The 21,535-nt window shown below is 37.9% G+C and overlaps 1 protein-coding gene across 1 annotated transcript in view; it reads left to right on the forward strand.

The window, feature by feature from the left end:
- Positions 1–21,535, forward strand: part of me2 (malic enzyme 2, NAD(+)-dependent, mitochondrial) — a 106,417-nt gene that overhangs the window by 22,472 nt on the left and 62,410 nt on the right. The window contains exons 4-8 of the mRNA XM_060850328.1: positions 2,515–2,664; positions 6,920–6,995; positions 14,690–14,851; positions 17,863–17,966; positions 20,599–20,708. Coding sequence (XP_060706311.1) covers positions 2,515–2,664; positions 6,920–6,995; positions 14,690–14,851; positions 17,863–17,966; positions 20,599–20,708 — 602 coding nt within the window. The remainder of the gene's footprint in view (positions 1–2,514; positions 2,665–6,919; positions 6,996–14,689; positions 14,852–17,862; positions 17,967–20,598; positions 20,709–21,535) is intronic.

Below are 21,535 nucleotides of genomic sequence, written 5' to 3' on the forward strand. Positions count from 1 at the left end.
ATTCATGACAATCCATAAACCAAAGCCATGCTCAGACAACAACTCACCAGGACAAAGACGCTATACCCATGTGCAAAACTAACATAATTTACAGGATTCCATGCAAAGACTGCACGCAACTCTATATAGAGCAAACAGGCAGAATGCTAGCAATCAGTGTCCATGAACACTATCTAGCCACTAAACACCACGACAAGTTTTCCCAGTAGCCCTATGCATAGATGACAAGGACCACAAATCCACAAGGACCCAACGAACAACTGGAACCAGCAACCAGAAGCAGCAGAAACAGAACAAAATAAATTCCAGAAGAGACAGTACAGCAGCACCACACAGGAGGCTCCAAAGCACTGAGGATGGCACGTTGACTGGAGATGAAACATCTGCAAATCAACTTCCCAGCTCAGTGAACATACCCACAACCATGATAACCGGCACCTGAGCTACAAATCTTTACACAAACCTTGATTTATTATGCTTTTTTGACACAGTTCTTAAGCTTGTTATCCCAATTTTTTAAAAAAGTCATTAAACTTGAAACATCAACTCAGTTTCTCTTTCCACAGAAGCTGCTAGACCTAGTAATTTTCCCTAGCATTTTCTATTTTATTTCAGGTAAATCATTTTGCAGTGATTTATATTTATGCAAGCTTGTTTCCCCATTTTCTACTCCATACATTAAAGCTCATGATTTTGAATTCAATTGAGTCTGGCTAATGTTATCAACATTTTGAATGGCTTCATTTTTTTTTTGAAGGAAAAATATTTTAAAAGTAATACAATCAATTCCTATGATATAAACACTTCTGCTCCAATGGTTTAAGCCAGTTTTGTTCATAATGTACTCCTCTGATCTGGCCTGACTTTATCCCTCACTTTTTTAAGTATACATTTTCTGAGCTGTAGGACGCTGCAAGTATCTGTTGATGACAACATGCTGATGACAATGGGACATTTGGGATCTTGGTGAATCACAGAACCACCTTTAATCAATGGTGTTTAAAGATAGAATCCAGAACACTAGAGAAGCAGATTGGGTAAATGTGATTTAAATCAAGTAGTGAATGGAGAATGAACAAAAGATTGTATTGAAAGGGAAAAGACAATACAAAGTTAGAGATTTTAAAAATCTGCAAACTGAAGAAATGAAATTACACAATTTTAAATGTTTGCCTTTGTGTGTGGAGTGGTTGATTAACACTGCAGGAATGTTAACCTTGCAGTTAAAAAGATAAGTACTCCCCTTGACGTTCTAGGATAAGTTTCATTGATTGTTGATATGTAATGTGAACTCAGGATGATATTTCCACTTAGACTTTTTTTTTGTTTGGTACCTTTTTGAAGGAGTTCTTTTTCATTTTTGCAATTTAATAACCAGCTAGAAATTACTTCTTGCTATTCCAGCCTTGGGTGACTGTCTGTGTGGAGTTTCACATTCTCCCTGTGTCTCCATAGGTTTCCTCTGGGTGTTCTGGTTTCCTCCCACAATCCAAAGATGTGCCGGTTAAGTGAATCGGCCATGCTAAGTTGTCCATAGTGTTCAGGGATATATAGGCTAGGTGCATTAGGCAGAGGGAATGTAGAGTAATAGTGTCGGGGTCTGGGTGAGATACTCTTTGGAGGGTCAGTGTGGACTTGTCCCCACACTGTAGGAATTCTATGAAGTGTAAAATCTGAACAATACAAAAATATCCAAATTCTAATTACATAATTCAAATGTCTTTTGAGCCTGCTTTATAGTATTTCAAAAATTTCAGGTTTTATTGTTACCTAAATCAAAACCATTGCAATCCTTGTAGTGAAGGTACTTCTACAGTGCTGGAGATAGAGAAGTTCCAGTATTTTGACCCAACGATGATTGAAAACTTTAATTCATCCGAAACAAATGTTGATATTTTTATTATAACCTGGCACTCAATTTAAAAACCGTTGCTGCAACATCTATGATGCACCAGTAATTTATAGTTGTGCAAAAATCCTTAATTTTAAGCAAGTTGCAAGGTAGTTTCTATTTGGGTATTGGTATATGTGCTTTAGAATGGTGTTGCAATTCATCACCTTTCACTTTAAACGCAGATACCAAGTTGTGCGTGTGGCCTTATTTCAAGTGTTGGTGAATCAGGTACAATCTAAGATGAACTGTTCTGTTTCATACAGATGTCTTTGATAGTAAAAACTTAATTCTGCAGCAAAATATGGGGGGAAAGAGGGGAAGCAGAGTACTGTGGAGGCTAGAAATCTGAAACAAATAGACTCTGCAAAACGTAACAATATAAGAAGTCATTTTGCACTCCATGTTAGATCTGTTCATCTCTCCACAGATGCTGCTAGACCAAATATAGTAAATAGTTGATTTTTGGGAGCAATGGAAAGGAAAGATGAAGCATGTTAAACTTGCCTCTTTTTTTTTAAAAGAAATCTCAATTATTCTAAAGCCTATAAAATGCTAAAGGAAAATATCTTTGCATGAATATCTTGCATAACTTTGCTGTCATTGCTTTTCTTCTCTTGTAGGTATGTGTATGTGATGGGAATACAGGAAAGGAATGAAAAGCTATTCTATAGGGTTCTGCTTGACAACATTGAAGAGTTGTTACCAATTGTTTATACCCCAACAGTAGGCTTAGCCTGTTTACAGTATGGACACATCTTTAGAAGGCCAAAGTAAGTCAAAATCTCACACCCAGCTACTCAACATTGTATAGAGTTTTGTCTTCTGATTTACTTTATCCTTGCATTCACACATAATTGTCAAGGCTGAAGCCTATTAGCATATAATTTCTTCATTGTTAGAGCATTGCTAGTTTACAGTAATTGTAACCAAAGCTTTTGCCATCTTAGAATAACATACTGTCTGAAATGATATTATGCACACTTTTTGGTAATGGGCTGGCCTGGACAGGCTACAACTTTTTTAGCTGTGTTTTTTTACCTTGAATGCAAGAAATGTGTTGGTAGAATTTTTTTTGATATGAGAAACCTGGGGAAGACTTGAATTTTGTAAGCTGAATTGCTCAGAAAAGAAGTGAAACAGAAAATCTAGCCTTTTAAACCATTTTCTGATGCTTTTAGTGTCAGACAGGAAGTACAACCTGCTGAATTGTTTAAAATTTTAAACTTTTTAAGGAAATGACTAAGCATCTTCTAGTGCTGTGGTCTGATTGAAATGTTGTGCACATCTTCAATTTTTTAAAGGGCTTTTAAGCTTGAAAACATATAGAATTTTTTTTAAGCAGCCAAGTCTTTTCGTGTTCTACTACCTGATTTTTGCTGAATGCTTCTTTCAAGTGGTGAATCGGAATGTTTCATGGAAGGTTTCTGTCTGAGCTTCAAGTAATCTTATACAAATTCTCTGCTCATCTCATATGTGCATTATGCGTTTTATGATGCTGCACTTGTGCTATCTTGCATTCAATGGCATTGGAAGTACTTGGCACTGCTGCCACTTCCAAGTGCTTATGTCTGAAACATCAATTCTCCTGCACCTCGAATGCTGTCTGATATGTTGTATTTTTCCAGCGCTACACTTTTGACTCTGATCTCCAGCATCTGCAGTCCTCACTTTCTCTTATTTTATTGCCAACTGTGCAGCAGCTCATCTCTTGTCAGTTACAAATATTGCTTCACAATACATGGGAGTTGTACAGTATGGGAGGGAAACATGGAGAAGTTGAGTTGAAGAGCACAAATGGAAATAGAAGCTCAGTTTTTTTCAAAAAAGCTATGATTTTACATTATCACTGATTCGTAACCAAGTTGCAAAAATCAAGCTGCATAGACCTGCACGCCAGGTTAGAACTCTGTCCAAGGGAGTGCTTTTTTTTCTGATGCCCAGTCTAATACAACAGCTTCTCAATTTCTCATTGGCACATCACATGTTGGTACGCCCACAAACAGCTTAAAAATGTTGATCTTTATTGAGTGATGGGAAAAGCAACGCGAAAAAAAGCCAGGAATAAACAGGGGCTGCTTGCCTTTCAACCAACAGCAAATCTACAGTAACCAAATTATCACGTCACCTAATCCACATCTATTGGAAGCTGGTGTGAATTAAGTCCTGTGTCTGGTCCGCTATGCTCTGTCATGCAGAAGATTATGTTTCTTGTGATTAACATCCTAATCATCATCATCTTAGGAAGACTGCTGCTACTCTCCTACCACTTCAGCATCCACCACGTCCTCTGGCTTCAGTTGTGCAGTGTACATCATGCAACAATAATATGACGCACTTAGTCTGCAGTGTATTTTTTAATTAACAAGTTATGATCTGGAATGTAGTATCTGAACGGGAGTGGATCTAGATTCAGTAGTAATTTTCAAACAGGACCTGGATAAATGCTTTCGATAATAGTTCAAAAATTCTCAAGGTAACAACATTAACTGTGAAAATAATTGGATGGAATATAGGGATGTTTTTACAGTACAGTCTATAACTAGGGGCTATTAATGTCATTAATAAATATAATAAAAATAGTAGGAACAAACCTCTCTGTGAATGTGAAACAAACCTATTTTTGATGTCAATAACCTTTTTTTAAACATGACACTTGCTAAGAACATGAAGGAGAAGGATACTTTGAAGCAGTAAGATAGAATACGGAGGCAATTTATGTAGACACTAAGAACATGGCCTGTTTCTTTGAGGCAAATGCCATGAAAGAATGGTATGTTTGCCTGTACCTACATTACAGGAAATTTTTGCTCAAATGTCTCGACTACATTGTAGGAAATATTTGCTCAAGATATTGGAGTGCACAGAAAAATCTTAAATGCTGTGAGGTGTTTTAATGTTAGAACCAGGACTGGACTGATTTTCCTTTTCCCTGATTATTCAGGTGCCCATTAAGTCAATTTTGCAAATTTTCATTATCTTTTAAATTTGCAAGTAATACCAATGGAAAGGAAAAATGGCATTTTGTGATGGACGTGCTGATTGTTTGTTTGGTTGACAAATGGATTTGGATTGCAAATGTGTTTCCATGGTATATGTATCAGTTAATGAATGACACTTAACTATGAGGCTTTACTTGCATTTACCTCCAGTTAAGGCATTATCCTCACAAATGAACCAGAGGATGCCTGACACCTCGCTTAAATTAAACAGACAGTATGTAAATATGTTCATTTCTTCCTCCTTTCTGCCTTGTTTTATGAAATATAACTTCCAGCACACAAAAATGGATTCGGTTGTCGGTGTAATTCTTCACATGCTCAGGATAATTTAATAAATGTTGTTAATTGTGGGATCATATATAATAGTATTATATGCCATGTTTCATGTTTTGCAAGTGCAAGCTGAGCAGGTACGGTACTGACCAGGAAAGGAAATGTGATCCATCATTGGTCAGTGTGGCTTACGTACTGGGCATCACAGCAATACTAAAATACATGAATAATATTGCTCACTCTCTTAGTAGGCTGAAGATCTTTTTGACTTAAGTGTCCTGTTAGCGATAACCACGATTTGTGTTGCTGCTACATAGCAGCAATGTGAAATAACTTAATCTTTTGCTCAAACATTTGAGGTACATTCCAGCATAATTTGTATAGACTAGGTATCTTTTTAGGACCGAAAGTGATAATCTTGGATCTGTGAATGAGGTGGTGTGATACACAATGAGAACATATCTGATAAAACCAACGTTATCGCACAGGATGTGTCTTGAGCCTCTTATTGCTTCAGTAAGCCTGTATGGTGAACAAATGGCTCAGACTTTCTTTACAAGTTTGCCTATAAAGCCAATTTAGTAGCACTTAAATTTGTGGAATCCCAATGGTGTATCCTGGTCATAAAAGTTGAGATTTGGTATCTAGTTCTAAAGAACTCCTGGCCAATTTCTCAACAAGGATATGAAGAAATTAGAGCTTATTTCACTGTGCCACTTTAAAAGATGAATTTGAATGCGGAATAGAACCTATTAAGATTGTAAGACAATTGTTACATATGACTGCAAATTCCAATATAGGTGAAGAAATGTTTGCTATCAGAAATATGTAAAGAGTAGGAGATTGGGTGTAATTCCATCAAAGACCTCTCTCATGGTTGCGAACAAATTTATCTGAGGAAACTGTACAAAGTGGGGATGCTTTGGCAGCACCTTCAATTTGGGCATATCCAGGGAGAATAAAGTATCTTAGATGTTTGAGCAACATGTGAAACAGTTTCACACTGTTATTACACAGTAACATTTAGTACTATCAGGATGCTGCTGTTGAACCAAAAGACATTCTACCTATCTCTCAAATGAGTGACAATGCGATGCTAAGTAAATAGGCTGTATGGCCCTAGGATTGGTCATAGCAAACAGCATTTCCTTATCATTGTTCACAGCAAACAAATTACTGAGTATGCAACTAGCTCTACTTGCAAAACTTTAGAAAGATGTTCAACTTTTTATGTGATTCTGTGATTGAACTGTATTTGTGGAATAATTGAGTGTGCAAAGAATTAGGCTGACAGCTGTTTGTTAGTCAGACTTGCAAAATGTTGCACTTCTAGTTACTGGAAGCTATATATGTCAGTACATAGTGTCCTGGTCTTTGTAGGCATAACAAACATATGCACAGTGTTCAAATCAAAAAAATAGGTAACTGCCCATTTCTCAGGCTAATGCCTTCACAAATCAGTAAATCGGCCTTAATTAAAATTTAAACAAACCTTGGCAGTTAACTGTCAGCTATCATTAACTGCATTGTCCATTGTAATACTCTGCAAATCGGCATACAATTGCCAACCAATTTAGCACTGTCCAGTCACTCAATATAATTATTGTTTTCCCTTTGGCATTTCTTGTAAATTGTTTTGATTTTAAAAACAGGTGTCATTTTTCAGCAATATCCAAGTTTGTACTACCAAAACAACTTTGCATCTTTTCAAAAGTAATTTTTGTATGTTCATTTTTCTTTCACATTCCCACAGGGGCGTGTTTATTTCCATCATGGACAAAGGTCATGTTAGATCAATTCTTGACAACTGGCCAGATACAAATGTAAAGGTAAATAATAAATAGTATATGAAAGTTGCAGCTGGTAGTATGTCTGGTGCATTTTAATGTTTGAACACTGCAGTAATATTTTTGCCTGATATCTCTTGGACGTTTATTACTGGACCGAATCCAAGTTGAGAGAATTAGATAATTCCTTAAATAATAGGTGAGGAACTTCTATCACTTAGAGTCCTTATTTCCTCCTTGGTTCCCAGTCCTTGAGACTCCTCATGTTCCGCTTAAGAAATGAAGTGCTAACTCAGTCTAACTGATCAGGAATGTTTTGCTGATTCAAATTGTTTTGAAATTGTATAAATGAAGCCAGAAGTATGGGTCTTAGGATGGATGACATTTTTGTTTTGCCCCGCATGATGCAGTCAAATGTGTTCTCTGTTTGGAAGGGCTATACTTGAAAGATATACATTAGGTTGGGAGAGGGAATACAGTAGTTCCTTTAATCTGGACAGAGAATTGAGTCTTTGTTCAGAACAAGTAACAGGTGGCATGGTCGGAAGAAATGGGTTTGTCTTTCCTAACATTAATCTAGAGGCATAGAAGATTGTCAGAAGTTGGAGTAGGAGTAGATTAGTTGGCTTCTTGAGCTTTCTGCATTTAATAAGTTTCTAGTTGATCCTTAATCTCAAACTAACTTTGACACCTAATCCTCATTTCATTTGATCCACTAAGAGCACAAAAGTCCATCAAACTCACCGTAAATATACTTGATGACTGAACCTTTATTACTCTGAAAAAAGAAATAGATATTTGAAGTCAAGCGGGTGAATTCAGTAATTTTTCCTCATCTCCGATGTCTTTTCTATTCATTCAGTCCCTCGTACCACTTTGTGCATATTTAACTATCTCACAATATAATTTCCCACCTAGCTTTGTATCATAAGTTTGAATATGTTTGATTCAATGACCCCTTGTCTAGCACTGGTTAGCACTGCTGCTTCACAGCGCCAGAGACCCAGGTTCATTTCCCGCCTCGGGCAACTACTGTCCGTGTGAAGTTTACACATTCTCCCAGTGTTTGTGTGGGTTTCCTCTGATTTCTTCCCACAGTTCAAAGATATGCAGGTTGGGTGAATTGGCCATGCTAAATTGCCTGTAGTGTTAGGTGAAGGGGTAAATGTAGGGGAATGGGTCTGGTTGGGTTGCACTTCGGCGGGTCTGTGTGGACTCGTTGGGCCGAAGGGCCTGTTTCCATACTATAAGTAATCTCAGTAACATTTGTCTTTTGTCTGTCTTATTCATGATTAAGTTTTGAAGGGCTAAATTTAAGCAGCATCATAGTGAATTAGAAATCCTTTCTTTTGCATATAACTCAGAACAGTTTAGAGCAGGAATAGACCCTTTGGCCCACTATGTCTATGCTGTTCTAAACTAACCCTATCTACCCACACATGGTCCACATCCCTCTTTTTCCCTGTCTGTGTCTATCTAAATACCTCTAAAACATCATGTCTACCACCTCCCCGGCAGTGTGTCCCAGCCTCTTTTTTAAAAAAAACCTTGACCTATACATCTCAAACTTCTCTTCCTTACCGTAAACTATTTCCCCCTAGTATCTGAAGTACAGGAACAGAGATGTCTTGGTGCAATTGTATACAGCCTTGGTGAGAGCATGCCTAGAATATTGTGCACAGCTTCTTCTCTCTGATAACTGTTCAGGGTAAGTGTATTACAATAATACTTTTCTGCTAATAATTATTGTGACATTGGGGAGAGTAATTATAGATTTGGAGTTAGGAAGTTAGATCTTTGTTTGTAAAATTGTAAAAAGGGAGGAAAACATTGCATGGCCCCTTTTAAAAGATAGTGTTTTTTTTGATGCTTGGAGGCAAAGTTTGCAGGAACAGAGAGCACCTGAACTGAAACATTTGTATCCAAAGACCATACCATTAGCAGGCCAAGCAATCGTTTTTATCAAGACAACAGTCTTTTTAATTTTGGCCAATCAATTTAAACCAGGTGCTTAGATACCAAAAACATATTTAAATTTAAATCGGATGAGTTTGACAACATGTGGCCAATCCTATGTAAGGATAATTGTTATGTCATCAAGAGTATAAAGGAAAGGGGCAGTTGGACAAAGACTCCAGAGATAACAGTCCTGAGCTTGAGAGAGAAATTGGCTCTCAGTCATCGATGTGTTAGAGAAAACATTATTGAAAAAAATGTGCAAACTCCACACAGACAGTCGCCCGAGGTGGGATTTAAACCCAGGTCTCTGGCGCTGTGAGGCAGCAGTGCTATGACACATATATACTATTGGTGGGGAAAAGCTATAGACAGGATAATAAAGATTCCAAAGATCAAAAGTCAAGACCAGAAGATGGAGAGTTACTTTCTAAATCCATTTTTTTTGTTAGCAACGGAGGATGCTGATCATTCTTTGGACCTGGATCTGGCTTGTTTTAGGATTCTTTCTCAGAAGCTTTCTCGATTTTCTATTTTTGCCCAAAAAAGAGAGTGAGGGGGTAATGGATCATTCTGTAAGCTGCTTGCTGCTGCCATGACACAGTACAGCACAGAAACAGACCCTTCAGTCCAACTCATCCATGCCAACCCAGTATCCCAACTCCATCTAGTCCCACCTGGCAGCACCTAGTCTATATCCCTCCAAACCCTTCCTATTCATATACCCATCCAAATGCCTTTTAAATGTTGCAATTGTACTAGCCTCCACCACTTCGTCTTGCAGCTCATTCCCTATGTTTACCACCCTCTGCATGAAAAAATTGCCCCTTAAGTGTCTTTTATATCTTTTTCCCCTCTCCCCCTAAATCTATGCCATCTAGATCTGGACTCCTTCACCCCAGGAAAAAGATATTTATCCTATCCATGCTCCTCATGATTTTACAAACCTCTATAATGTCAACCCTCAGCCTCTGACACTCCAGGGAAAACAGCCCTAGCCTATTCAACAGCTCCCTATAGCTAAAATCCTCCAACCCTAGCAACATTCTTGTAAATCTTTTCTGAACCCTTTCAAGTTTCACAACATCTTTCCGACAGGAAGGAGACCAGAATTGCATGCAATATTCCAATAGTGGCTGAACCAATGTCCTGTACAGCCGCAACATAACTTCCCAATTCCTGTACTCAATACTCTGACCAATAAAGGAAAGCATACCAAACGCCACCTTCACTATCCTATCTACCTGCGACTCCATTTTCAAGGAGCTATGAACCAGCACTCCAAGGTCTGTTTGTTCAGCAACACTCCCTAGGACCTTACCATTAAGTGTATAAGTCCTGCTAAGATTTGCTTTCCCAAAATGCAGCACCTCACATTTATCTGAATTAAACTCCATCTGCCACCTCTCAGCCCATTGGCCCATCAGATCCAAGATCCTGTTGTAATTTGAGATAACCTCCTTCACTGTCCACTACAACTCCAATTTTGATGTCATCTGCAAACTTACTAACTGTACCTCTTATGCTTACATCCAAATCATTTATATAAATGACGAAAAGTAGAGGTCCCAGCACTGATCCTTGTGGCACTCCACTGGTCACAGGCCTCCAGTCTGAACAAACAACCCTCCACCATCACCCTCTGTCTTCTACCTTTGAGCCAGTTCTGTATCCAAATGGCTAGTTCTCCCTGCATTCCGTGGGATTAACCTTGCTACTCAGTTTCCCATGAGGAACCTTGTTGAACGCTTTACTGAAGTCTGTATAAATCACATCTATTGCTTTGCCCTCATCAATCCTCTTAGTTTTTTTTTGAAGAAGTAACAATCAAGTTTGAGAGACATGATTTCTCACCTATAAAGCCATGTTGGCTATCTCTAATCAGTCCTTTCATTTCCAAATAAGTGTACATTCTGTCCCTCGGGATTCCCTCCAACACTTGCCCACCACTGATGTCAGGCTCACTGGTCAATAGTTCCCTGGCTTGTCCTTACCATCTTTCTTAAATAGTGGCACCTCCAGTCTTCCAGCACCTCACCTGTGACTATCAATGATACAACTATCTCAGTAAGAGGCCCGTCAATCTTTTCCCTAGCTTCCCACAGAGTTCTAGGGTACACCTGATCACGTTCTGGGGCTTTATTCACTTTTATGCGTTTCAAGACATCCAGCATTTACTCCTCTATATTATGGGCATGTTTCAAGATGTCACATCTATTTTCCTACATTCTATATCTTCCATGTCCTTTTCCACAGCAAAATACCTGTTTAGTATCTACCCCATCTCCTCCACACAAAGGCTGCCTTGCTGATCTTGGAGGGGGTGTCTGTTCTCTCTCTCGTTACCCTTTTATCCTTAATGTATTTGTAAAAACCCTTTTGGATTCTCCTTAACTGTCTTTGCCAAAGCTAGCTCATGCCCCCTTTTTGCCCTCCTGATTTCTCTCAAGTATACTCCTGCCTTTATACTCTTCTAAGGATTCACTCAATCTATCCTGTCTATACCTGACATATGCTTTCTTCTTCTTTTTAAACAAAACCTCAATTTTTTTAGTCATCCAGTATTCTCTACACATACCAGCCTTTCCTTTCACCCTGGTAGGAATATACTTTCGCTTGACTCTTGTTATCTCATTTCTGAAGGCTTCTCATTTTCCAGCCGTCCCTTTATCTGCGAGCATCTGTGCCCAATCAGCTTTTGAAAGTCCTTGCCTAATACCGTCATAATTAGCCTTCCTCCAATTTAGAACTTCAACATTCAACATTTCTATCCTTTTCCATCACTATTTTAAAATGAATAGAATTATGGTCATTGGTCCCAAAGTGCTCTCCCATTGACACCTCAGTCACCTGCCCTGCCTTATTTCCTAAGAGTAGGTCAAGTTTTGCACATTCTGTAGTACATACATCCACATACTGACTCAGTAAATTTTCTTGTATACACTCCACAAATTCCTCTTCATCTAAACCATTCACACTATGGCAGTCCCAGTCTAGGTTTGGAAAGTTAAAATCCCCTACCATAACCACCACATTATTGACTGATTTTCCCCCCTCTAGCACTTAATTTTTACTTCAGACCTGCAGCACTTTACTTTTATAAATTTCATTATGTACTCAGGATTATTTAGCAAATGCCATCTAATTTCAGAATTCATGTCAGCTACTGTTGAGTTTTTGCAAACCTAGACATTTATGTACTGAAATCTATGTAAAACCGATTCACTCCATCCTATTCTTCACAGATTCTGTGATTTGTTAATGTTTTGCGCACTCAGGATTATTTAGCATAATGTTATGTTAATAACTGAATTAGTGTTCAAAATCAGGCTTGCAGTGTGATGCATTTATATGCACTCATGGTATGTATACTGTACTCAGGGCCCTGTTATTGAAAGAAAGAAATAATCTATCCACAGAGCACCTGTTCCAACACAGCAATATAGGTTATGACCATTCCCTGGTTCACTTCTCAGGGCAATGCCTTGACTAATCTGTTTGTCTGCTTTAGAGTTTTAGCAAGTCTTGAAATTTGGCAGTCAGTCATGAATTGACAGCTTTTTCACCCCTTCTAATGAGTTCACTTGCTAATAAATCAATATTCTCTCATACAGTAAACTTATGGTATTACTTGTAAACAGCCCTGATGAATGCAGCACTAACAGCTTCAAGCAAATATGCCCCTCTTCCTCAGTTTTCAAATTCCCTAATATCAAGTTATCACTTGTTTGCCATGTTTATTCCCAGTGTGGGGAGGCATTGGCCCAGCAATATTATTGCTAGACAATTAATCCAGAGACCCATGTAATGTTCTGGCGACCTGGGTTCAAATTTCACCATGGCAAATGGTGAAGTTTTGAATTCAAAACAAAAAAAAAATCTGGAATTAAGAGTATAATGATGATGATGATGAAACTATTCTTGAATGTCAGGAAAAACCCATCTGGTATACTGATTTCCTTTATGAAAGGAAACTGCCATCCTTGTCTCATCTGGCCTACACATGACTGCAAGTCCACAGCAATGTGATTGACTCTTAACTTGCCTCTGGCAATTAGGAATGGGCATTAAATCTGGCCTAGCCAGTTTTATAAAATAATCTTTCCTCAGTTTTCCGAGCTGCCCTTGCTTCTATATAAACTCTTACACCTCAGGAGCTTTTTGCCTTGTGCAACGACTTTTCATGTGGCACATTATTTAATATCGCTAAATCCAAATATTCTTCGTCCTATAGTTCCTCTGTCATAGTTTTATTCTTGTAATACATTATCAGGCATGATTTGTGTTCCATAAAACCCTATCAAGTATCTTATGATTTTCTACGTGCACTGTTACCAAACCCTTGGGGAAAATGCTGATGTCCATTACTTGGAAAAAATTCTGCAGTGTCAGTCTGAGAGCTGAGCAGGTGAGTATGTAGAAACGGATTCTAAGTGATACTGCTGAGGTATAGTCAGAAGTTGATGGGATGTGAGGTACGAACACATTGGTCCTTGGTTGCATGGGTGGCTTACAAAGTAATGCAAAGAGTATCAAGACATGGGCGATTAGAGTTGTAGGATAACTGGGGTGTATGGCGTTAGTAGGCAGTGACCTTTAGAGGTGGCTTTTGAGGGATGGATAACTGAAAGGGAAAGAAAGCATGCCTGAAGGCAAGCAACTATTTCAACATCAAATGGAGTTGATGGAGATAGACAGCAAAAGGTAACTTAATGAGTGCAAATGAAAGACAGAGAAGAGAGATGGTTTCCTGGCTGGGGCAGCAATGTATGTGTGCATGGGTGATTACAGGTTTGCTGGCTAAGGAGAAGTAACATAATGAATAGTCTGTCTTTGGTAAGTATGTAAGGGGATTCATGGTTGTGGAAATACAAGAGTGAGTAGAAAGCCAAAGGCGACAACACAGATTAAGTTGTGCTTTGTATGGAATGAGTGTTTCTTTTCTGAGGAGAAGGGGATGGTTTAAAATGGCATGAGGGGGGAGAGAGAGGGGGGGGGAATTTAGGATATGGAAATCTTTCTCAGTCTTGGAAAGCATGGGAACAGTCATTGTCCAGGATGGATTTAAATGTTTGTAGAACAGTTTATAAGGAGGAAGAAATGAGAGGTTTGTGTATTGGTAGGTAGATGGAGCAGGGCTGGAAATTGAAGTCACAATAGATGAGGAATCAGTACAAAGGCTAACTGGGGAAAAAAAATAAGCAAAGATACGGTTTTTTGAGGGCAAACATACAGCTGCTAGGGTTTTAAACAAAAAGAAATGTAATGCAGCAATGTAAGTTTCTTGGAAACTGAAACTGCCACTGTGTTGCACCTGATCTTGAAGTTGCTGATGTTCAAATTATTGCTCAGCATAGTGTCCTACTCAAAACTGTATATCTGAAAGTGGGAGGTAAGGACTATTGAGGTGCTTGTTATTATGTATGTGCTAATACTTTAGTCTTTGCTCTCCTTCATGTTTAAATTTATCTCAAGTTCAATAATCTGTGCTACAGGAAGGACATTATATAATCAGTTTGTTTTGTATCCTTCTGCTGCTCTGCATTCTAGATTGCTGCTATATTCTTGTAGAATATTTCAATACTGTTGCCTCCTTTGCATTTGCAAGTTTTACCTATACTTGTAAGTAAATGTAGCTTAGGTGTACAGAAATATGGGAAGTCAAATTCAGCTCACACAATAATTTATCTGTTTAGTTTATTCATAAATTTGATTTGAAGGCATGTAGAAAAGATTCCTTGTACAGGATTGTAACTTGTTCAATTTATTTTTTATCCTAGGCTGTAGTTGTAACAGATGGAGAACGGATATTGGGACTTGGCGATCTAGGTGTTTATGGGATGGGTATACCAGTTGGAAAGATGTGCCTATATACAACTTGTGCTGGAATTGATCCCCACAGTTGTCTTCCTGTTTGTATTGATGTGGGCACTGACAATGAGGTAACTGTATAAATTCATCTAATTGTACATTATGTATTTGCATAAGATATACTATCTGGACTAAATGACACTTCGCTTGATTCCTCAAAATCAAATTTTAAACAGTGTTTTATTTAATAATGCTTTAAATTTTACTAAACACAGACTTTCAGTCCAAGACATGGGTCCCATGTGCTTCCGCATACTTTTGCTTTGCAAATCTCCATATTCCCCCTCTCAACCCTCCATTATCATAAATTATTCAATTCACCAGAATGCTAGTTCCAAAATTCAAGTGAGGCCCATCCCAGCAGAATAGCTCCCTTCTATCTGAGTCCTAGTGTCATATCCCCATCTCACCCTCACCAATCTTCATGTAACCCCTTGACCTTATTTAACCAATGCCAGTTTGCCTGTGGCTCCGATAATAATCAAGAGATGATAACCTCTGCTTTTTTAATTTAGCTCCTGTTTAAAATCTTTCTTCGAAGCCTGCTTTCCAGTCTGTCAGCATCACAGAGTCATAAAGATGTACAGTGTGGAAATAGACCCTTTGGTCCAACTTGTCCACGCCAATTTAATATCCTAAATTAAGATAATCCCATTGCCAGCATTTGGCCATATCCCCTCTAAGCCCTTCCTACTCATGTACTGATCCAGGTGCCTTTTAAATTTTGTTGTTGTTGTTGTTGTTGTTGTACCAGCCACCTCCACTTCCTCTGGCAGCTCATTTTATACACACACCACCTTCTGTGTGAAAAAGTTGCCCCTTAGGTCCCTTTTCGATCTTTCCCTTCTCACCTTAAACCTCTGCCCTCTAGTTTTGAAATCCCCTAGCCTGGGGAAAAGACCTTGGCTCTTCACCATGCCCCCTCATGATTTTATAAATTTCCAAAAGGTCAGCCCTCAGCCTCCCAGCCTATTCAGCCTATCCCTATAGCTCAAACCCGCCAACCCTGGCACTGTCCTTGTAAATCTTTTTTGAACCCTTTCAAGTTTCACAACATCCTTCCTATAGCAGGGAGACTAGAACTGAACGCAGTATTCCAAAAGTGGCCTAACTAATATCCTGTACAGCTGTAACATGACCGCCCAACTCCTAAACTCAATGCACTGACCAAACACCTCCTTCAGTACCCTGTCTACTTGTGACTCTACTTTCAAGGAACTATGAACCTGTATTCCAAAGTCTTTGTTCAGCAATACTCCCCAGAACCTTTACCATTAAATGTACAAGTCCTGCCTTGATTTGACTTGCATCACTCCACATTTATCTCCGTTAAACTCCATCTGTCACTCCTCAGCCTAACATCACATCTGATCAATGTTGTTGGTACCAATGTGGAATGAAAGCTACTGGATCGTTCCACTCCCTCTCCCCTTTTAGAAATTTTCTTTCACATTTGAAATGTATTGATTGTGTGTATTCTGAAATGTGATATTAAATGTCTTCCACATCTGCATTTCTGTTTGAGCTATCCCTTAGCCTAATTTGCTAATTTAGTCTTGCTACTCCATTTTCATGCCCCCAATATTGCCCTTATTTAAATTTAAAATGCTAGATTTGGCCCCAGTCTTTTCTCCCTCAAATTGAATGCGCAATCATTTTACAATCACTGCGACCTAAAGTCTCCTTTTACTGCAAGGTCACTCATTAGTCCCATCTTGTTGTACTGTATCAGTCCAATCAGCCACAGGTTGGATCTGGAATGTATAGGTTTTAAAGACACGAACCTAAAAACATTTGTTCATCTAATTTTTTTTTCCTGTCTGTAGGTAAGTGAAAATATCCCATGACTACTCCAATACTTTTCTGATAAACTCCCATTATCTTTTCCTTACAAGTGATTTTTGGCCATTATTGTTTCTCATCTCCACCCAAACTTGAATCTCCTCTCAATTGTGCCAATATCCATTAATACTGCCCATTATTAAGAGTCATTACTCAACCTTTATTCTAGCTTTTTGTCATTCCTAAATGTTCTTCCTTTCAATATACAGGTCTCAGTAAGTCATCCTGCAACCATGTACCTGTAGCAGCTGTCTGACCATACTACTTTATTTCAGTTTGCTCCATCAGTTCATCTGATTTAAGAATATGCATGTAGCATTCAAGATTTTTTTTTTATTATCTTGTAACTTCTTAACCTGTCTGCTGATTCACTGATTTGTACTCTTATCTTTTCCTGTTACAGTCTACTTATTGGTTTCCATTTTTAGTGACTTACTCACATTCGTTATCTTTACTTCTCCAATAGTATAGCTCCCACTTTCTTCTGTGTTCCATACACTGGACTTTATATCTACCATACCAGTCATTCGGCCACGCATTGATTTCTACAGTTTTAGTTGCCCTTTGCCAATTTGCATGTTAGTCAGGTAATTCTGCAGACACCATTATCCTTGAACTTCTTATTTTGTTGCCTAGCTCCTTATAGTGCCTATGCAGAACATCTTTGCTTATGTTGTCTCATTCATCAACTTCTGACTACCTCATCAGCATCATTCACTGGGTCTTCCCCCTATCACTTCAATTCCCTCTCCCACCCTGAGCAGAGGTCTCCACCCTTGGCAATTGGCGGATGATACTGTCTCTTGAATGCTCTTCTTGCTGTAGAGGGCAGTGTCACTCTTCTCTCACTATACTATCAGTTCTGTGATGTTAATTCTTTTAATTGCTACTTTCCAACAATTATCCACTCTTCACCATCCCTGAAAAACATTATGGTAAAATTCTGAATGGCTATATATCTTTCTTTATGGGTGTATACTTTTTCCTCCCTTGCTCATTTTCTTGAGCTCTGTCCTGGCTGAAAGCTGATGAAAGGTGTGACAAAAGGGGAGAGTGAATTCACTTTGTAGAGGCTGTCATTTCTAGTTTCGTTCAGAATGAAAGTAATGCTCACTAGTTTTTTTAATTAAAGCTGCATTATTTAATTGAGTAATTCTGTGCCTGTTCTATAAAATATGTGCAATGTGCTCCAGAATACATCTTCCCATTGCTCAAATGTGATATATTTTAATCTTTGCAGATGCTATTGAAAGATCCTTTTTACATGGGTCTTTACCAGAAGAGAGACCGTTCCCAGCACTATGATGAACTTATTGATGAATTTATGGAAGCAATTGTAAACAAGTTAGTGAATCTGCCTTCTGACTGGCTTTTGTGTAGAGACTTAATTTTACAAGGAAAGTAAACCTTAAAGGGAAAATTATTGTAAAGCATTTGTCCTCAGTATTTGGTCCAGTGATTGGCATTTATGTTAAATGTTATGGTTTTGTTGGGAGCCAAACTGGGTTTTGTATTTTAGGTCAGCTAACACTAATAGAGCTGTGGGGGATACGTGGCACAATGGTGGGACCTGGGTTTGTTTCTAAACTTGGGCGACTGTCTGTGTAGAGGTTTTCTCCCTGGGTCTGGTTAAAACCCTTTTCAAAGGGTCCATGCAGGCTTGATGGGCTGAATGGCTTTTCGTTTGCAGTGTAGGATTCTACGATTCAAAGAAATGAGACCTGTAATCACAAATCTTTTAATATTGTCCCACAATTTTTGGTAATTTCACACTACAAATAGAACTGAAAACTTAATTTTATTAAACTTATTTGTAATTTTATTAAAATTATATAACACAAGTGAACACTGAATTATTGCCGAAATGAAAATTGCAGCTTGCTTCTTAGTCAGCTTTCTACACAGGTGCCCATCTCCTATTCCATACAAAATGGAACAATATATACAAGTTCTGAAGAAGGATCGCTGGACTTAAAGCATTAATGAGTTTCACCAATAATTTGTGTTTGTTTGTACCATATGCAATTCTTGATTATTAAGGGAGTCAAGGGTTACAGGGAGAAGGCAGGAGAATGGGATTGAGGAACATGTCAGCAATAATTGAATGGTGGAGCAGACCTGATGGGCTGCATCATACAGAATTTGACCAATATCTTATGGTCTTAATACTGAGTCAGTAAGATCTTAACTTAACAAGGGCCATTAATAGAATTGCTATGATGGCCATTGATTGATGTTATGGGAGTTTCCCTTCTTTATCTTCTTCAACACCTACTTCACTTTAAAAGATGATACTTTCTCAAATAACTATGTTATACGGATTCAAATATACTGGACAGTAATGCAGATAGTTTGAGAGTGCAAAGAGTATGGGAGATGAAATAAACTATGGAGAAAATTCAGTTTAAACTCTGGGTGAACAAGTAGAAAACTACTACTTTAAATAATGAGGTACTAGGAAGTATTGGAAGTATTCAGAGAGATGGATGTGCATAAATGACAGTTGAGATGCAGGTTTGGCAAACAATTGAGAAAATTAATGGTACCTTTCACTTGCAGTTTTAAGTGGATTGCTGAGGTCATTCCTGAAATATCATGACCAGTTCTGGTCTGCTTATCCAAGAAAGGATTGCTTGCCAATGGGAGTGCAACTATGTTTCCCTTAACTCAAAGGGTTATGATTCTTTGGCTTTCCCTGTTGAGTGGATGCTGTGATTTTGAATGGTGGAAATTGGATAATTAAGTGAAAGAAAAGTTTCTGCAGGGCTTTGGAAATAGGTAAGATGGACTCATTAAACTGCTGTTAAAACTAATTGGCACTGGCACAGGTTAACCTCTTTCTATAACAATTCTATGACTCAGTGATCATCTCAAATAGCCTGCTCATTTTAATTCTTGAGTTCGTATGAATTATACAGCCTGGGTATTCTGGTATATAGTTTTATCTTTGTTTCACCATTGGAAGCTAATCTACTAAGTGAAATTGATATCCAGCTATTGAATGTTTTAGCAGTTTTCAAAGACTATTAATCTACTCCAATAAGATGACATTGATTAGACTGAAGTATAAAAACTACCCCACACTAGTGCCACTGACCAATCTCTCATGGCGTTGCACCCCTACGGTGATTTCCAAGAACAGTGAAGTTATCAACCTCTTACCCCCTCCAAACCAGCACACGCACACGCACTCTGTAATGGTTTCTATCTTGGAAAGTTCTTCATTTTAGTTGTATCATTGTAGGAGGTTGATGAGGGTTCTAAGCATTTCAGTAAGAAGGGAAAAATTTTTAAGAGCCAATATCTTTGGTTTGAATCTTGTTTGAATTGTATTAGCAATGATCATTTTTATAAAAATAAAGTCACATGGGGCTACCAAATATTAAGCAGTTTAACCAACAAGCTTGTATCATAAAGAGTACAATCGATGCAATCTATTAATTTTCCAAAGATACACTGGGTAAACTAAGCTGAAGTTCAGTATCCATCTCCCTTTGACTACCTGTGACTAAAATTTTAATGATCCAACCAAATCCCGAAAAAGAATTGCAATCACTTATCTTAGATGTTTGCTGATCCTTTTAATTCTTGATCTCTCATTTAATACATATCCAGCTGTGTTTCTAAATAGTTATTTTTCTTCCAAGTTTTGTTCCTTTCCGTCATGCTTTTTAAATTACCACTCTTTGCACTTTAGTCAGGCTAGTGAGTGTAGATATCACCGTTTTAGATGTCTTTTAACCTAGGATGATACAGACCACTTTGTAGCCATATGGGAGAATAACAAAGTCAATTTTACTATGTTGTTTATGGAGATATACCAACCAAGGATTGAACCACATATCTTCAGATAAAACTGAATGTTTTGCAGTTGAATAGATATAAAATAATCTTGAAGTTGTTTTTGCAGCTTTATGCATTTGACTGACAGAATCTAGCTGTCTACAAAAGTATTGTTTTTTTAATTTAAATGCAGGTATGGTCGCAATACCCTTATTCAATTTGAAGATTTTGGGAATCAAAATGCCTTCAGATTTTTGAGGAAATATCAAAATAAATATTGTACGTTTAATGATGATATTCAAGGTAAGTTCGAGCACGATCCTGACAAATGCAAACTGTTTTTAATCTTAAAATAATTAAACACTCAAACTTCAACGTGCACATAACTGATGAACCATAGACACTTACACAAGTGACAAACACAAGATAATGATGTACAGAGGGACCTCAATTATCTGAACAAGATCCCGATGATTGGTTCAACCATGTTATCCAGCATTCAATTATCTGAGCAAAATATTCCCTGTCCATTAAACAAAGTTCTTCTGTAAATGTAAAATGCTGATGAGAAATGTTATATGGAATGTATAGATTACAGGTTTTGGGGTCAGTGTTGGTACAATAAAATGTTAAAATGATGGTGCCAAATAATTGAGAATTGAAGGAAAATATTTTGACTAGCATCTCAATGAACTAGTTTTACCCAAGGTATGTTAACATCCTTTGTAGTTGGAAGTATCCTAATTTACAGTCTAAGGTTGAATGGTCAGAATGTTTGATAGGGACAGTGATTTTTGTTGGGGACTGTGGCATTCAAAACAACAGACTAGAGAATAATTGAACAGATTGATAGCTGTAAAAGTATCATGGCGAAGGGCATGACCAAAGATTGTGTGCTTGAAAGTATAGATATAATTGACTTGGGAGAGGCTGCCAATAGTAAATACACAAAAAAATGGAATTGGGAGAGAACTATAGGTTGTAAGTGGGGAGTGACGACCTAGTGGGAGTAACTGGACTTGTAATCCAGAAACATATTTAATGTTATGTGAAATAGAGTTTGAATCCCATGACAGCAGATGATGAAATTTGAATTCAATTAAATGATTGTCAATTGTCACAAAAAAACC

Source organism: Hemiscyllium ocellatum, chromosome 1 (genome assembly GCF_020745735.1).
Source record: "Hemiscyllium ocellatum isolate sHemOce1 chromosome 1, sHemOce1.pat.X.cur, whole genome shotgun sequence".
In the NCBI taxonomy this organism is placed as follows: domain Eukaryota; kingdom Metazoa; phylum Chordata; class Chondrichthyes; order Orectolobiformes; family Hemiscylliidae; genus Hemiscyllium; species Hemiscyllium ocellatum.